This window comes from Corvus brachyrhynchos, unplaced genomic scaffold (genome assembly GCF_000691975.1).
Source record: "Corvus brachyrhynchos isolate BGI_N302 unplaced genomic scaffold, ASM69197v1 scaffold705, whole genome shotgun sequence".
NCBI classification, from domain to species: Eukaryota; Metazoa; Chordata; class Aves; order Passeriformes; family Corvidae; genus Corvus; species Corvus brachyrhynchos.
Window position 1 is genome coordinate 375,525 of NW_008238346.1, and position 16,656 is coordinate 392,180.

Sequence of the window (16,656 nt, forward strand, 5' to 3'; positions counted from 1 at the left end):
GTGGTGCTTTCCAAAACTTACACAACAGGATGAAAAACATAAATGGCAAAGATTAGCCCAGCAAATCTGTCTCCACCAATAGAACTAAATTGAGCAGGTTGTACTCAGTTGGTTCATCACTACCTGCACCCTAGTTTGATGAGATACAGTGTGTTCAGAAGGAGTCCATCTTTTTTCTGGATCCCAAGGGGAAAAAAAGAGATAGGGAGAACATGCACTAAGGAACAACATTGCTAGCCAGATCCTCAGCAGGTGTTGTATAACCACTGAAGTTATACTGATTTATGCCTGCTAAGAGACTCTTGTTTTGGCCTTGCAAACCTTTTACATGATGTACATAAGCACAATAAATTCAGTACACAGACAGACCACAATCAGGGAGCAGAGAGAGTTACTGGTGTTCTAGCAAGGAGAGCCCAATGCTCAGGTTGTTGCTCACAGATATTCTCAGACAATTCTGTCAGGGAGACCCTGTACCCTGCTGACATTTCTGCTTCTTCTCACCTAAAGTCACAGTTCTACTATTCAGCTTCTGCTGGAAAAGATACCAGAACAGAACTGAGGGGTTTTTTCTTATCTGTATTTAGTTCAGCAATGCTTATCCCTTTTATGTCCACTTTAGGATCTTTTATTTTATTGTACAGATTGTGTGGTTGTTTACACACTACTCCCCTTTCTTTGCTTTTTTTTCTTTCTGTCTTGTTTTTGCAAATCTACCTTTTCAAATTTAATTCCTTTATTGAAATTTTACACTTGGTTAACTCTCAAAAGAGATGTTCCAAACAAAGTAAAAGTAAGCAAAAGCAAGAACATTGAAAAAAAACCAAAACCATAAAAACTCAAGAAAAATTATTTGCAGATTACCCTCAGTCTGGAATAAAGGTATCTTTCTTACTTCAGCACACTTCACTGCATTATCCCACTGGTAGAAACACACCTGCTCCATTCCAGAGGTTTGTTCATCCTTTGGAGGGTGATGATTACTTCGTGCAGGAAAAGGAGACTGATTAAATTCTTGAAGAAAGGTCTAATAGACAAGAGACCTGTACATACCAAGTTGCTCATGGTAACTACAGTAATGGACCATGTGCACACTCTGTCTTGGCCTTAAAATCCTGTGACCTGCAGTGCTTCCAAATACCTGGCAAAAAAATGCTGTGAGATGTTCCAAGGTTACTGCTTCCAGCTACCCACCACAGTCCTGTAGGTAGAGACCAACACTCCTTGGAACAAGGGGCAAAACAGAGCACACACTTACAGAAAATCCAACACCTTATATCACCAATGAGGTGAGCTGGGGACCTCCTGATTCATTACGAGAAATTTCATCCAAATGACTGATTTGCAAGAAGGGTCACCACTGGCTGAAGGTTTGACACCACTGATATATTTGTATTTGTAGTTCTGACACTGAATAAACTGAAAAACTTCAGTTGTACTCCCTCACAACTCAGCCAATGTAAGTTGCAGAATCTGTTACTGGTGTTGAGTTGATGAAATTTGTTATTCCCCGATATATTCTTTTTACTAATATGCCTGACTCCTCAGTGAAGCCAATTTCATCTACCTGTTTCTTGGTTTCCACTTAGAGAGCTAAAATGAAGACTATTAATTTGTCAGGAACTCAAGAAGTGTTCTGCAGAAATGTGCTACAGCTGTGCAAAATGCTCTTATTTCAGCCTAGGAACACAAACAAGACTGTTCAAGGCATTTGGAGCATGGCACTTTCTCTGCCCACTGTGAGCTGAATATCCCTCAAATGCATCACCAGAATACAGCTCCTTAAACATCACTTGTAGTGCTTCATCTCAATGACCTCAAATTTTAATGACTTCTAACAGCAGTATTTTGTGCTGAAATAGGCATTGTCCTGTTAGAATTATTTCCTTCTTATTTAGCACATCACAAGAAATAAAAAGCCTCACGTTCCCAGCCTTGCTGCCACATCAGGTAAGTGAAATTGAAGGAGAAATAATAATCATAGATCACAAATTATAAGAAATAGAGATCATATGTTCTTTCAGTGTCACTAATCCTGCATATCTTGAAATGAAAAGACCTTTAAAACTTTATGGTTTCTATCGCAACTGTTTCTTTTCAAAATTCATCTTCCAAAAAATTCTCTTTCAAGCTAAATTTCCATAAGTTAAAAACCAGATTGCCTTACAATTAACTCTTCAGGTATTCTTTAAGTTTCCAATGACAAAATGCACATTTTAAGTAACACCAGTGTATTTGAGGGTACAATTCAAGGGAGAACTTCATCCATTTAAAAAATAATTAATTGAAGGCATCATTAATACTTATGTATTGCAAATGGTAAAAACCTTCTTGTTATGTTGTAGGAAAACTGCTATTTACTGAGGAAACAATATGGAATTAAAATGACTGGATCTCTGGCAGCTGGGCTTCTAGTGTGATGCCTGCCTGAGGCAATCCAGTGTTATGGAAAAGAAATCCATGGAGAAAGATCTGCAAAGGCAGTGGAGCTCAAAGATAAACCTTGAGGAAGCCTGGATGGGAGGAGAAAAGGCCAGCAGGTGGCTGAGGGTGCCTGAGAGAATTTACAGCCAATTAGGAGAATATTTTGGAGTTGCAGGTAAAGGAGGCTCCTGGAATACAGAAAAAAAACCAACCCAAAACCAAAACAAACAAACAAAAAATCAAACACCTCAAGAGGCAAAGCAGGGAGGGAAAGAAGCTGATGAAAGTGAAGGACAATGACAGGACATGCAGTAACAGTGAAGAATGCACTTACACTGGTCATTAAAAGGTTTCTAATGTGAGAGAAATTAGGTATTTTCAAAGGTAGTACCTAAGGCAGAGTATCCCTGGTCTGCTAAAGCTATAAAGCCATGAACAAGGTGATTTTATTTACTGTGTGAACAAACAGCAGCTAGACTTTGTGACCCAGGAACTTCAATGTCATGTTCCCATCAACAAAAATCATAAGAAAAAATAAAAGTGTTGTGTGTAGTAACTCCAGTTACTGCTTTATCACCTATTCTTCCTTACCATGCCCTCAGCTGCTTTCACAGCCTGATAAACCCAACTTTTTGCCTTGCTGGAAAGGCTTCTCTTCTGACAGACCTAACTTGCAGCAGCCAAACTCCTCATACTAAATGAGTGAATCACTAAAAGGAAGTGAGATTTCTATCATCATATTGCATGGTTACAGCAATAAGAGGAGAGCCCAGTATACCACAGTATCTGGAAGGTGATGTACTTACGACCATCCACTGTCCTTGCCTCCAGGTGCACAAGGTCAGGCTCTCTTCCATTCCCCATCATAGACCTGTAAAAGACAGATTGAGACAAGGGCATTAAAAACAACATATACCATGAATGGCTGAGATATTACTTTCCAAGGAGATCCTGTTTAGCTGGACATAAACTCATACTCACAAATAAGAACTGAAAATTTTGAAAGAATTTTGGAGTTTTCCCTAACATGAACTTGAATACTTTGAAGAAATTCTACCATTTTATCTAATCAATGTCATTGTACGTATGAGTTCTTTATTTATCACCCCTTTACCTCACTTCTTTCCACCTGGAGACTTGCTCCTGTTCTTGTTGGCACCTGAAATTTTGGTGTTTCTCCTGGTTTGGTCAGAAAGATGCATTTCAGTTCAGGGTGGGATACAGAAGACTTTAACTGAAGAGATAATAGTATTTGCCAGCATACTAATTATAGCTGTTCCTTTATATTGGACATTTTATGCACATTTGCTTTATTGACACGCTTAATGATCAACGTTCCCTCATTAATTAAGAAGTTTTAAAAACTCATTTCATCCTGAGACATTTTATCACTTCTGATCTAATAAAAACAGTGTTCCATTAATAAAAGAAACATTACATTGAAAATGACTGTTTGTTCCCTCTGAATTAACAAGTAACAAAGACATTGAGGAGTAAGGAGTTTATGGAATTAAGTTTTGCTTCCATTGTTGAGGTTCCCCTGGACTGGCAGTGTTGGCCTCATCAATTCCCTGGAAGAGTCCAAATGGCCAGTGGTTTGATGGGCAGCCTGAATTATGGGAGTACTGACTGCAGCATGTGCCAATCCCACTGTACAGAAGCCTCAGCAGCATCTCTGGCAATCAGCCTTGTTTCTGGTCCTGATCCTATCATCCAAGTCATAATCCCGGATTAAAGCTAAGGGTTAAACAACCAGTTTCTTTTTAGCTGCCTGACCTCCTAGTTAATAGAGGCATGAGGGAAGACACACATTCATTTCCAGTGATAAGCAAATTAGATGTTCTCTTCAAAGCCCCATTATTTTTCAGGAAATCAGAAGAGAGATTCAAACAGTGATTTAGACCTTAATTCAGTTCCCACTGACTGCAATCAGAGGAACCTCCAGTGCTTAATCATCATGTGCATTAACTAATAACTATTATAAAAATGTTAACAATAACAAGACTGTGTCCTGATTAATCCTTACCTTTGCTTGACAAAACATGTAGCAATTCACTAGGAAAGGTTTTGTTCTCCTTTGTCAGGGACTGAAGTTTCAGAAAACACTCTGAGCCAGCACTGCTTTTACCTCTTCTTCATTTTTAATAAATGGAGAGCCATTTTTAATCAGTTTATGGCAAGGTGTTATTCCCCTAAACATTCAACTTCCACTTAAAATCTCTACTTCCTGGTAACTGACACCAAGTGAGGGGGGAAGGAAGCATTTTCCTGGGGGATTTTTATTATGTCTGCCATGATCAGCAGATTTAGCACCACCATGCTGGGCCTGCTCGCTACAATTCAGTTCAAGATAGACAGATGCCAGTGACAAACAGCTCTAAAAAAACTGCAAAAGGACAAAGTTTGCATTGTGGCATATCTCCTCTCTATTCTTGTTTATTTAAGTGGGCTTTAAATACTAGAACTGGAACACTGGAATAGCCCACTTGGAACTGAGCTATTGCAGAGGACACAGCACAGCTTTGTCAGTTCATTCCTCCTCCTGACCTCACACACCTCTGTGGGGATGTGAACTCTCCAAAGAAACAAGGAATAATTCCACAAATTTGAACATTTTGTCATTTCAGAGCACAACAATGGTGTTCATCCAGCAAAGAACCTGCTGCCCTAGTTAAAGCATGTGAGTGTACACTCAGTTTCCTCCTCACAGAGCTATTCTGACCCCAAGAAAAACCTCTTTTGCATCTTCTCAGGCAAAGACAGCCAATTTTATGAGCCATAATTTACATCAAACTCTTAGGTGTCTTAAGAGCAGCATATAAAGATCTGGACCCCTGAAGCCCTGAAAGTAGTCACCTGCATATGGCTTAGTCTCACACTACAACAGCCAGTATTGGTGCTGTAGAAGCTTCAACTCAAGGCAGAATTAAGCCATCAATTGTCCCGAGGGGGTACAGAACAAGGATGGCTGACACAGGACTGGTGATAAACCTCCAGGACTTCCTTTCTTTTGATATCTGCTAACTCCTGCGATTTAGAAATGTGATGACAAAGATGAAAACTAAGGTCCAGAGGAGGAAATTCCTGAAGTCAAATAGGACATCTGAGGTATAGTCAAGACCCATATCCATGTCTTCCTATCTGCCAGATCTTTCTCCCTACCTTAGAAAATACACATTTCATTGCTTTGATATATGATAGGCTTAATTTATGTGTGACAGCACAAGGTCAGTCATAATATTAAATGACATAGTCAGGCCCATAATATTAAATGACAACATGAACAATCAGCTGTAAAGAACAGGCAAAATACAAATACACATCTGCTCAAATCAATATTAACTGTACAGAGCTGACAGCCAGAAACCTATCACTTCCATCTGGATTCTGCTGAGAATGCTTACTGACCGGGATTTTTGTAATGTCACTTTTTTTTTTTTGGATGATGCTGTCTTGTTCCATGGTAGACCTGGGATATTGCTCTATACATCCCTCCATACCACCTGAAAAGCCACATAAATTAATACCATTCTCACCCAGTTATACATTACAGATATTTAACTCTGAACTAATCTCACTCAACTCTCTTTGCAGGCAGAGAGGTGAAACAGGCATTTTTGCACTGTGGATCAGCTGAACAGTGTTAGATAGGACTTTATGAGAAGAATTTATCCTAGAAAGGCCTGTTCCTCTCCATCGAATTTAAGATGTCTGGACACTACACTAGAGACATCCACATGTGATCACATAAAGGTCCCAAAGCAGGAAACAAAACAACCTGAAATATGTTTATTACCTAATTTTAAAAACACAAATTACAGATGAGCTATGGATTGCAATTAAAGGGGTAATTGAATGTCCTGAGCAGTCCCCTTTCTGAGAAATGTTTTATACAGCTTACATCAGCCTTACTATTTACTCTAGGACATATAAAAGCCTAGGAGACAGTCAGAAATGCAATATTGACCACAGTGAGCATATACAGGAGAGAAATACTGTGCTTTTGGTTGCACTGCCCCTGAGAACACGCTCTCCGTAGGAAGATAGACATATCCTTCTACATGCATAGGACAATCTGTTCCTAAAGCATCTACTGGAAAAAAGGTGTTAGGAACTGTAGGATATATATAAGAAATCTTGAATTTTTAGTATGTCAACCAAATCCATCACAACACTACCAAGCATGCAGCTATACTGTTAGCAGGTTTTCTTGTCTTTTTCATCTGGCTGGGGAAAAAAAAGCATCATCCTTAGAAGCTGAGAAGGTCAATGTACCTCTACAAGCCTGGATATTATTAAGTAGTTTAAACCCATGGCATCAGTATGAAAAAGAATTAATAACTGATTACAAAGAAATTGTATTCCTGACCAGACTGGAAGGTTCTTAAACTAAAGACAGAATGATCAAAAAATAAAAATCTTCACATGGGGAAGAAGGAAACTACATGCTGGATTGGCCCAAGACAGCACCAAAGCCTCCAACACAGTGTTTCTAACTTGATACAAGTACTTCACTCCACTGTACTTCATTATCTTATTTCTTACTACACATATACTTATTATGTGCATGTGGTCAATGCAATGCTTCACAAGCTAGACAAGGAAAAGTGCTGTGTGTTCAACAGCTAATAAACCAAGCAACCTACAAAGAGCAGGGCTACAGATGAACACCATTCTGGGGCCCACTCAGCTACTGATTTGTCTTAGAAATTTCTCTAAAAATAAACAGTCCAAAATTTGCCATTCCCTATTCTGAGCAACTTCTGTTCGCTATGCTGGCAGTGCTTTCTTCTCGTATTTCTCAAATCCATTCTTCCCTTTCAGCATCTGTTCTCAAAGACCAAACACTCATATATGCACAAACTTTTCTTCTTGCCTCAGTCTATGTTTTCACTTTGTGGTAAAATGCCAGCATGTCCTTTGTCTGTCCCTTTAATCTTCGGCTTTCTGTAATACTCCCAGAAACTTCAGGACACCAGGGATATCCCTGCAATTCTTTCTGTTGAATGGTGCCTATTGTATTTTTGTGATTAACTTTTAGTGTTTTGTTGGTATAATTGTCTGGATGTTTTGAAAAAAGAAAAAGGAAAAGAAAAAAAATCTTTTGGGAAAAGGAGGATTTAGAAAAGCCAAAGGGAGGGCAAGGCAGTGACCCCGCTGCCTTTACACTGAAGATGCTTACATTTTGAAAAATTTAGGACCCCCACAGTCCTATTAAAAAGTTGCTTCCTAAAATTTTAATCACTATCAAGCCTGCTAAGTAGTTATCTGCACTTGAGAGCCTCACAAATCGATACCACTGGCTGCAGCACAGTAATTGCTCTGAATGCAGATTCTACATGCACCGTGAGAAGCAGCACAGGGAAAAGACCCCAAATCATCCCCTGGTTTAGAACTAGGCTGAACTAAACAAAAGCAGCCTGGCACTGCCCATTGCACAGTAAATGCTAGTTGGCATATTTCTGTAGTGACCAACCCCTTGCCATCTTCTCTGTCTGAAACATTTCTAAAACCTTGGCTTCCTTGGCCTGTCAGCTCCTCTGAGCCAAGAAAATTCAATAGAGACCCTGTTATCCTGGGGTTTCCACCTCTTCTATCTTTTTTCACTTCCAGGGACAAAAGCAATTGTTTATGGATGCTGGGAACTGATGAGGCTTGCAAGGCAGTCAGACCACTCAGAACTGCAAAAAGGCATCATTGTGAAGAAAGCAAAAGCTTCTACTTGCTGCACCTAATTTCAAACTACTATTTTTTCATAAACAATGAACTCGAAACACCAGACAATAAGGGCTGCATCTCAAGGATTTGTGCATTCTGGAAAGTAGCTTTGGGTGCCTTTGCTTTTGGATGCTTGACTTCAGACACAGACACACTGTACTTGGGACTGTATGCGCAAGAAACTTGATGGCAATCTTTTCATATGTATTTCTTGTATCATACATGCTCACAGCAGCCAAGCTCAAGCATCTTTTAAGACAACCAGTAAAAGACACTGTTATTTACAGAATCTTCAATGCAAATGGCCCAGAATGCCAAATGCTACCATGTCCTTTCTACTGACAGAACCAATGTGGATGTCCCTCATTCTTTATATGGACACAGAGGCCTTATGCAGCTTTCCCATGTCTGAGAGGAAGTGACCAAGTGCAGAATTAGGACTCCTGTGACCGTAGCTCACCTTCTTCAGAGGTGAACAGGTATGATTTGTTCATGCAGCAAAGGCTGGCAGACAAATGACATAACAGCATCTCTATGAAGGTAGATGGAAGGAGATTCACACAGTTCTGGCCATTTTGAGCTTATCAATGCTGAGTGGGAGTAGCTCAGATGTGGCTGCAGTGCAATGCCAAACAGAAAACTGACACATGGCTTGGAAAATCCAGTTTGACTACTTTGCATGAAAAATGCTCATGTGCCCTCCTCTGCATTCTGCAGATGACTTTGTTCTTAACAAGCAATATATTTGTCTCCTGACCCTCCGCATTCCTTCTTCATAGTCCCAATTTGAGCAAATCCCCATCTCCACATACACTGCATTACACAGAAAGACTAACTAGCTGCAACAATCACATGGAAGAGGGAATGTACTCCTAGAGATCCTCATGCCAAAGTTACCCTATGTGCATAAATATTCTAACAAGCTTTATCCTGTCACAATAAAGCTATAAAGTTGCTTTGTTCAGCACATGATAATGGCTTTGTAATTCAATTATTGGTAGAATTTGCCTTTGGGGATTTATCTTCCTTTAGCCTCAGCATTCATGCAGATCCCTTATCGTAAATCTTGCCAATGCAAAACCAGCTCCTCCACTGCCTGTGGACATATCCTGTCACTTCATGTTAAAAAATTGACACCTTCCTCCAACTTAGTGAATGGCAGGTTTTTGGTTTTGTTTTAAAGAACAGAATGAAAACAACAACAGCGGATGACACTCGTGTTGTCCTCAGTAGCATTTTTTTGGTCCCACTGATGCTTCTGTAACACTAAATCCTAATTGCCTTTCATAAAAATAGTAACATGTAGCACTGAACAGGGAGCTTTTTGTCCAAAGATACAAAAGTACTTGACAATCAACCTTTAAGTAACCTTCCCTGCATGGTACCGATTTGTTCAAGACCTATGGAAAAGTACAAGACAAGCAGACCAAGTTAGAAATAGGGGCTGAGGAAAATTTTTGTTCTCAGCTTTATAGATAAACTTCACTGATTAGTCAAGAGCACAGGGGCCTCATTGATTTGACCAAGATCACACAGTTGCTATGTGGCAGAGACAAAAATAGAGCCTGAGAGTACTCCAGGCTCCTTTTTCTTTTACTGCTATATTGACTCCATGAGGACTTTGCAGATACTCTCTGTTCCTTTTTTTGCTTGCAGAAGTCAGTGAATCTGCACCAGGGAGCTTAGTGTGGGAGGCAATTCTTGTGGTTTCTTTAGTTCAGTCCCTATTATGTGAAATTTCACAGGTTTTACTATTCCTGGAATATACTTTAAAGACTGCTTTCTAGCTTTAATATCTCTTAACCACATCCTCCTGACATGTTTTAGAAACACAGGGACAGATTCCAGATAGGTATAAATCAGCACTTCATTTCTATATATCTGACCATAATTTAATAATTAGTTTCTCCCTGTTACATCTCTGCACTATGCAAATAAATCTCCCCTGACCATAATTTAATTAGTTTCTCCCTGTTACATCTCTGCACTATTCTTTCCCACGTAGTCCAATCCCATGAAATCATACAATTTGGTGCAATTCAGCTGGCAGCCACCAGGCCAGATCCATTCTACGGTTTGCTTTACTTTGTCACACTTTCTTTAGAAGGGATAGAAAACAGCAGTGCAGTGAGCAAAGCCCAATTTCTCCCAACTGTGCCACCCCACAGCACTGACCCAGAAAAGCAGGTGGCTATTGCTGCCAACAACAGTAAGTAAACGGGGGTAGTGGTGTGACTTTCAGGCCATGGGGAGTCACTTTTACTCTCACCATCTCACCACCTAGTTTTAGGGCTAGTTTTAGAGCCCTAGTGCATAATGACCCACACCCTTCCACACTCTGCCACAGCTTTGAGGGCATTAGCAAAGAAAGCCTTCTCCCCTGCTGCTGTAACACCACCGCTCTCCGTGGGAAGCTCCAGAGAGGAAACTTGGCTAAAACTCTGAAATAGATGGATGCAAATTCCCAGGAAGTAGCTGTCTATTGCTGGTAACACAGGGTGGGAGGAATGTCTTGAAATGAGGATCTAAACTAAGTGGATAAAATTCAGTTATCAGGACTAGATCCTGATTTTAAGATAGCCCTTCAGTCTTGCATCTTTTTTTCATCTATTGCAGGAAACAAGACTTCAAGCTGGCTTGAAGAGAAAGGAGGAGGAAAGTACCCTCTAGTTACAGTCTCTGAGCTCCCCTCCTTGATGTCATGGACCAAACCTACCTGATTCACAGCTTCTCTGCTGGTACAGTCTAATAGGATCACAATTTCCTACTGTGTTAAGACCATGTCTCTTGCATCTTGTAGTGCTGTGGCCCAGTCAGGCAGCTCTGGAGGAGGCCAGCAGGTCATTTAGAGCAGGAGGGAAAAGTCAACTCTGGTAACACAGTGTGCTGCTCATTAAACATACAAGAGAACACAGCAGTGCAACCTTCCTGACACAGATCCAGACAAATCCACAGGTGACTTAACTGTGCACTGCTTCACCTTCTCAAGGTCTGTCCTTTACAGGTGCATACAGAGAAATCAGCTGCTTAGTCCAATGCCTGCTGGAGACTCACACGTCCCAGGGTGCTGCACAGCACTGCAGGCTCCTGCTGCTGATTAACCCTCAAATCAAGACTCTGAACATGGTGGATGGATGCCTGTTACAGTGGGGAAACTGCAACACGTGTATCAGACAACAAGGCCCGTGGAAAAGAAATATATATGGACCGATTCTTGGTAGATGTTTCAGAGATGTTTATTTCTCCAGCTGCATGGCCGGGACTCTGCTGAGGAACTGCTGCAATCACGGGACCCGAGGGTCCTTGCCCGCACAGGGGAACACAAAACAACCAATGGAGAACGAGGCTGACGAGGGCCAGGGAAACCCCATGTCTCCCCCCAGGACCCCTCTCCCAGGACCACATGGCAGGTGGGAGAGACCCCAAAAGATGCCTGCCTACTTCTGCAGAACTTTAACGAGGGAAAGTGGATGATGTAGAAAAGCTGAAGCTCATGGGAGTCTGTACTCATTTATAAAGTATCTCTGCATGATTTTTTAAGAAATATCTGCTAAATTGGGAAAACTAAAACACACCAACCTATGCATCAATCAGACTGAGGCTTCTCGGTCCCAAAAGGCTTATTCAAATGAGTATTTGCTTCATTTAGATATCCTGAAAACTGTTGTGGATTTCTCTGGCATGTACCCGTAACTACCATATTTAAGCTATGAAATACATAGATTTTAAATTTAATTTCTTCCCTTCAACTCACTGAATAAGGCTTGTGTGTCAAGTCAAGTGGATGATTTTCTGGACAGGCTGTCACAATGCACTTTGATTGGCATCTTTCCCATCAGCCTCCAGCAGTTGCCCTGCAGTGATTAAAAGGTCTTGTTCAGCTATACACAGCATCATTTGTAAACAGCCCAGAGACTGAGGCATTTAAATTGCCTCAGCCCACCTGGGTGGGCGTGCAAATATTACCAAGCCAAGAACTGACAGGAACACTGGGACAGTTCACCCAGCTTGCTACAAGTGCTTGAATATAATGAAGTTTTTAACAGGGCTTTGACACCTCATCCCCTTGATTTTCAGCTCTTTCAGCTGCTCCAGTGAACACAGTCAGAGCTTTTAAAATACAGTTACCAGCCTCCTCTGGAAAAGGAAATATATATACTCTATAATTATGCTCTGAAGATTAACTTTCTTTGCCACTACGCATAAAAGAAACACAAATATAGCCCTATCTACTCATCTGTCCTCCCAGCTGCTTATAGGTTTTTCTCCCTTTCAGTGTGTGTGCATATTTTTAAATTAATTAATGGGAGAGGTTGGTTGGCTGCTTCTTTCACAATGGTTGCCTCCATTTTCTTCTCCTATTCTCCATTTTTTTCTCATTCTCAGAAAAACACAAGACTGAGTGAAGACCTAACAACATCTCTTACCAAACTGACGTATCTCCTTTAATTTCTTCAGGGAATCATTAACATCATGGACACATGACCCTACCGGAAATCATAAATGGTGTGGGTTGGAGAGGATCCTAAAGCGCATCTAGTTCCAGTTCTCCTGCCATGGGCAGGGAAACCTTCCACAAATCAGATTGCTCAAGCCCCATCCAACTTGGCCTTGAACACTTCCAGAGATGGGGCATCCACAGCTTCTCTGGGCAACCCATGCCAGTGCCCCACCACCCCAAAAGTGAAGAATTTCCTCCCAATATCTTATCTAGACCTGCTCTTTTTCAGCTTAAAGCCATTACCCCTTATCGCTCCATGCCCTTGACAAAAGACGGTCTCCAGCTCTCTTGTAGTACTTTTTAGGCAGTGGAAGGTGCTCTAAGGTCTCCCCAGAGCCTTCTCTTCTCCAGACTGAACAATCCCAGCTCTCTCAGCCTCATAGGAGAGGTGCTCCAGCCCTCTCATTATTACAGCCCTCGTATCTTCTTGAAGTATGGAGTGGTATTACTTTTGTATTTCCCCTACTTGCTTGTCTGGGTGCAACACTTGAATAAGTAAAAAAATAAAATCAATACCACTGATAGAGATAATGATTGTAATTTGATGACCTGATTTGCTAGCTGGGCTTTTCTATTGTTCATTTTATGTTAGTTTTTAAGACACTTTTATTATTTGATTTTATTTCTTTCCTCCCCCTCCAAGTTTCTCAAGGTTAGGTTCAGATCAGAATTAGATGAGATCCTTTTCAGAAAAAATGTCTCATTTTGATTAAAAACCATTAAATTTGCAGACATTTTAACAAGATTTTTAACATTTTTTTTTTTTTTTTTTTTTTTTTAAGGCCAGCTCTAATTGTGATGCCTTGACTTACCGACTTGTAGAAAATAATTTCTGGTGGAAAGCATGACTTATTTTGAGGACCAGAATAAAAACCTGGCTTTTAATGACCAACAAATGTCTGCATTTGTATTTTGGTCATATTGAACTATATGCACTTTGAGCAGTCTTTCTGCAACTACTGGTCATGGATGTTTGGATTTGCAAGCCACAAAGTATCACTATTGAACTATGACTAGATGACTGGACCACTTTAAAAATGGAAGAAAAAAGCAACGTAATTCCCAGTGCGACTGGTTCTCTGTCCGGGGTTGCAGTGTATTCTATCACCATCCTCATGAGCTGTTGAAATCAGGTGGGGCAGTGTTTCCTTGCCTCCTCCCCCCAGACTATCTTCTGTTAATGGCCCATCAATGCCTTGCCACATGACTCAGAGATAACTCCCTCCGGACTGTCTTCTGTTAATGAGCCTAATCAACACTTGGCCTTGTGACTCATTACCCCATTGTGAGATGCTCCACCCAGAGGGAGGAACCAAGCATTCCATCCTGGATATAATCTGAGATTCCAAACACCACCAACACCTTTCCACTGGATTTCCAGAGGACAGGAGACACATAGCCAGCACTGGACCTTCCGAGGAAGAGCAGACTCTTTTTCTACAGGATCACCACTTCAGGAGGACTGCAAGCCACCATTTTATTGGACTGCCACCACCACCCTGACTAACAGGGTGTCAGGTTGTATCCTGACTCTGTCAGTTTAACCCAGTGTTCTCTGACATTTTTTTTTTCCTTTTAATTTCCCTGTTAAATTGTAATTCTGACCTGGTGCCTCCCACTGGTTTGTTTTCAAACTAGTACATTCACCAGTTGTGTTCACATTTGTATCCACTACAAAGCAACATCTATATCAGCAAAATTCCACAATAGGAATGTATACCAAAACCCAACAACTGTCACAAAAATAAACCCAGAACTATTTAAAGAAAGCTATTTAAATCTTTATCCAACTCTTTTAACTAGGATCTCCTGCATTCTCTTTTCCTAATGCCAACTACATATGTAAACACTGTGCTATCAGCAATAATCCATGTATATTAACTTGTTGTTTCTGCATTATGCTCCTGAATTCATACTGCTTAGAATACTCCTTCCTATCAATTCGGGTACTTTCACAGAGCACAGTTCCAGAATTACCAAGTACCTTGAAAACTTCCATGCATTTTGCTGTCACAGCACATCTAACAGCAAAATCTCAAGAAGCTGCAGGAAAAATAATAAAAAACATGAACATTGTTGATACAGTGTAGAACTGCTGTGTCTTGGGCTTGTATGCAGTGTGGATTCTTCCATGTCTCCACCTGACACATAACATGCAACTGACTCTCTGAGTGGAGTACATTTTCCTCAGTACACCACTTCCACGTCCCTAGATTATGCAAACAGATATGTGATGATACCCAAATTACAGCAATTATTAGAGGTGTCAGTTTTAGAGTAGCCCATCACTAAACCCTGCCCAGCCACAAGTGTGTCCTAACAACCTTTTAATGAGGTAGAAAATTACAGATCTCTTTTTTCAAATTTTGTTTTACTTTGTTTTTTGGTGGAGGTTTTTTAAGACAAGAAATCTCCAGTCTTCTCTCATTTTAAAGGTTTGAATTCATCTGCTCATCTCCCACCTGGTAGCTCCTTTCAGAGAGTGACATTACACCTCTTTCATTGCAAGTGTGAATGTCAGGGCATCACTTTGAGCTGCAGGTGGAAAAATGAAAAAGGGGAACAGAAGAGCTTTGAAAAAAAAGTATTCTATTTCCATATTAATGACTCCTCTTAATGAAACAGAGGATGCAAGAATAAAAAGTACATATGATCTACAAGGAACTGAGTTGTGTCTACACTGAGTGTTTTATCAGAGTTATGTAGTAAGCATCATCAGACTGTTTTTCTTCAGGGGTTTAAATTTCTCTGGAGTGGTAGGAGGAGGAAGTTTTTCACAGAGCAGCCAAAAAAAAGCAAATAAAGAAGAAAATTCTCTTGGCAACAGATATAAGAAATGCAGCTGTAAAAGATTACCACTTCTCTGACATGGTTTGCAGGTAGAGCCTTTTCAGGACCAAAACTAGCAAGCTCAGTGGAGTTTATTCACAAGACTCTGAGTGACCCAAAAGCTATTTACAAGACAGCATGACAGACTAAAATGGCGATGAAAATATCAGTGAGCAATCAGGAAAATGCATCTTTCCTTTCATCAACCATTCAAATCCATGTAAAAGTCTTTTGACGTCTTCCAGGTGCACCTCCCCTGTCAAAACAAGCAGTGTAACTAAATGCAGCCTCAAGAAGGCCTGATGCCAGAGGCCTTGTGTCTTCCAATTTCAGAGAAGTCCTAGCTTAGAGAGTACTGGAAGCAATCTGTATTAGAGCAACTCCTCAACCTTCCTCAGATATCAGAACATTTCTCTCATTCTCTGCCCACTACAGCTGTGTCCTGGTTGATCCCTTCAAAGCCACTGGATTTAGATAAATCACCAGAACAGGAGAGTATCCCTATATTTTGCTTTAAGTTGTGACTTCAGGACATTTTACTTCACTATTTATTTCTGCTCTTAAGAAGTCAGTCCTCTCACTTCTCACATTGATTACACTCTGCATATTTATAAGCCAAAATATATAATTATAAATTTAAAAAGCCCAACCAACAACAAATCCCAGAGCACTGAGCAAGGCTCAGCTTGTACACCAGCACTTGCTACAGATATGGTGCTGTAGAAATCTGGATTTCAACTGTACTTCCGCACACTCTTACGCCCCAGTTCCCTTTTGCTTTTCTTGCTTGGGGAGTCAACAGTGACCACGCATACAGTGTAAAGGTCTGCCCTTCTGATTCAGCATTTCAGTGCTGTGTTATCCTCAGGTACCTGGCAGCACAGAATGGAAATGCATATTAAAGCCCAGTGTTGCTCTCTGTGGTGTTTTCAATCACACATGCACAGCTGTTTTCTACTGTGGATGTGTTTGAGGACAGACAGAGTCCATAGAATTGCAGCGAAAAGCACCCTTTTTGTCCTAGGGTCATTATGATCATCACAAATATGCCAGAATGAGATGCAAGTGTCTCTACAAATTGTATTATTTTCACTTTTGACAGCAGAAGTGCAGTCTAGCTTACACTGAGGTGTGTTATGCAAGGGGTATTCTGTTCAAGGTGAAAATACAGGCTTGCATTTTCA

General features: G+C 40.6%; 1 protein-coding gene across 1 annotated transcript in view; it reads right to left on the reverse strand.

Moving 5' to 3' along the window:
* SORCS1 (sortilin related VPS10 domain containing receptor 1) overlaps positions 1-16,656 on the reverse strand; it is a 183,774-nt gene that overhangs the window by 73,200 nt on the left and 93,918 nt on the right. Inside the window, exon 6 of the mRNA XM_017735172.1 lies at positions 3,231-3,295. Within this exon, the coding sequence (XP_017590661.1) occupies positions 3,231-3,295 (65 nt within the window). The remainder of the gene's footprint in view (positions 1-3,230; positions 3,296-16,656) is intronic.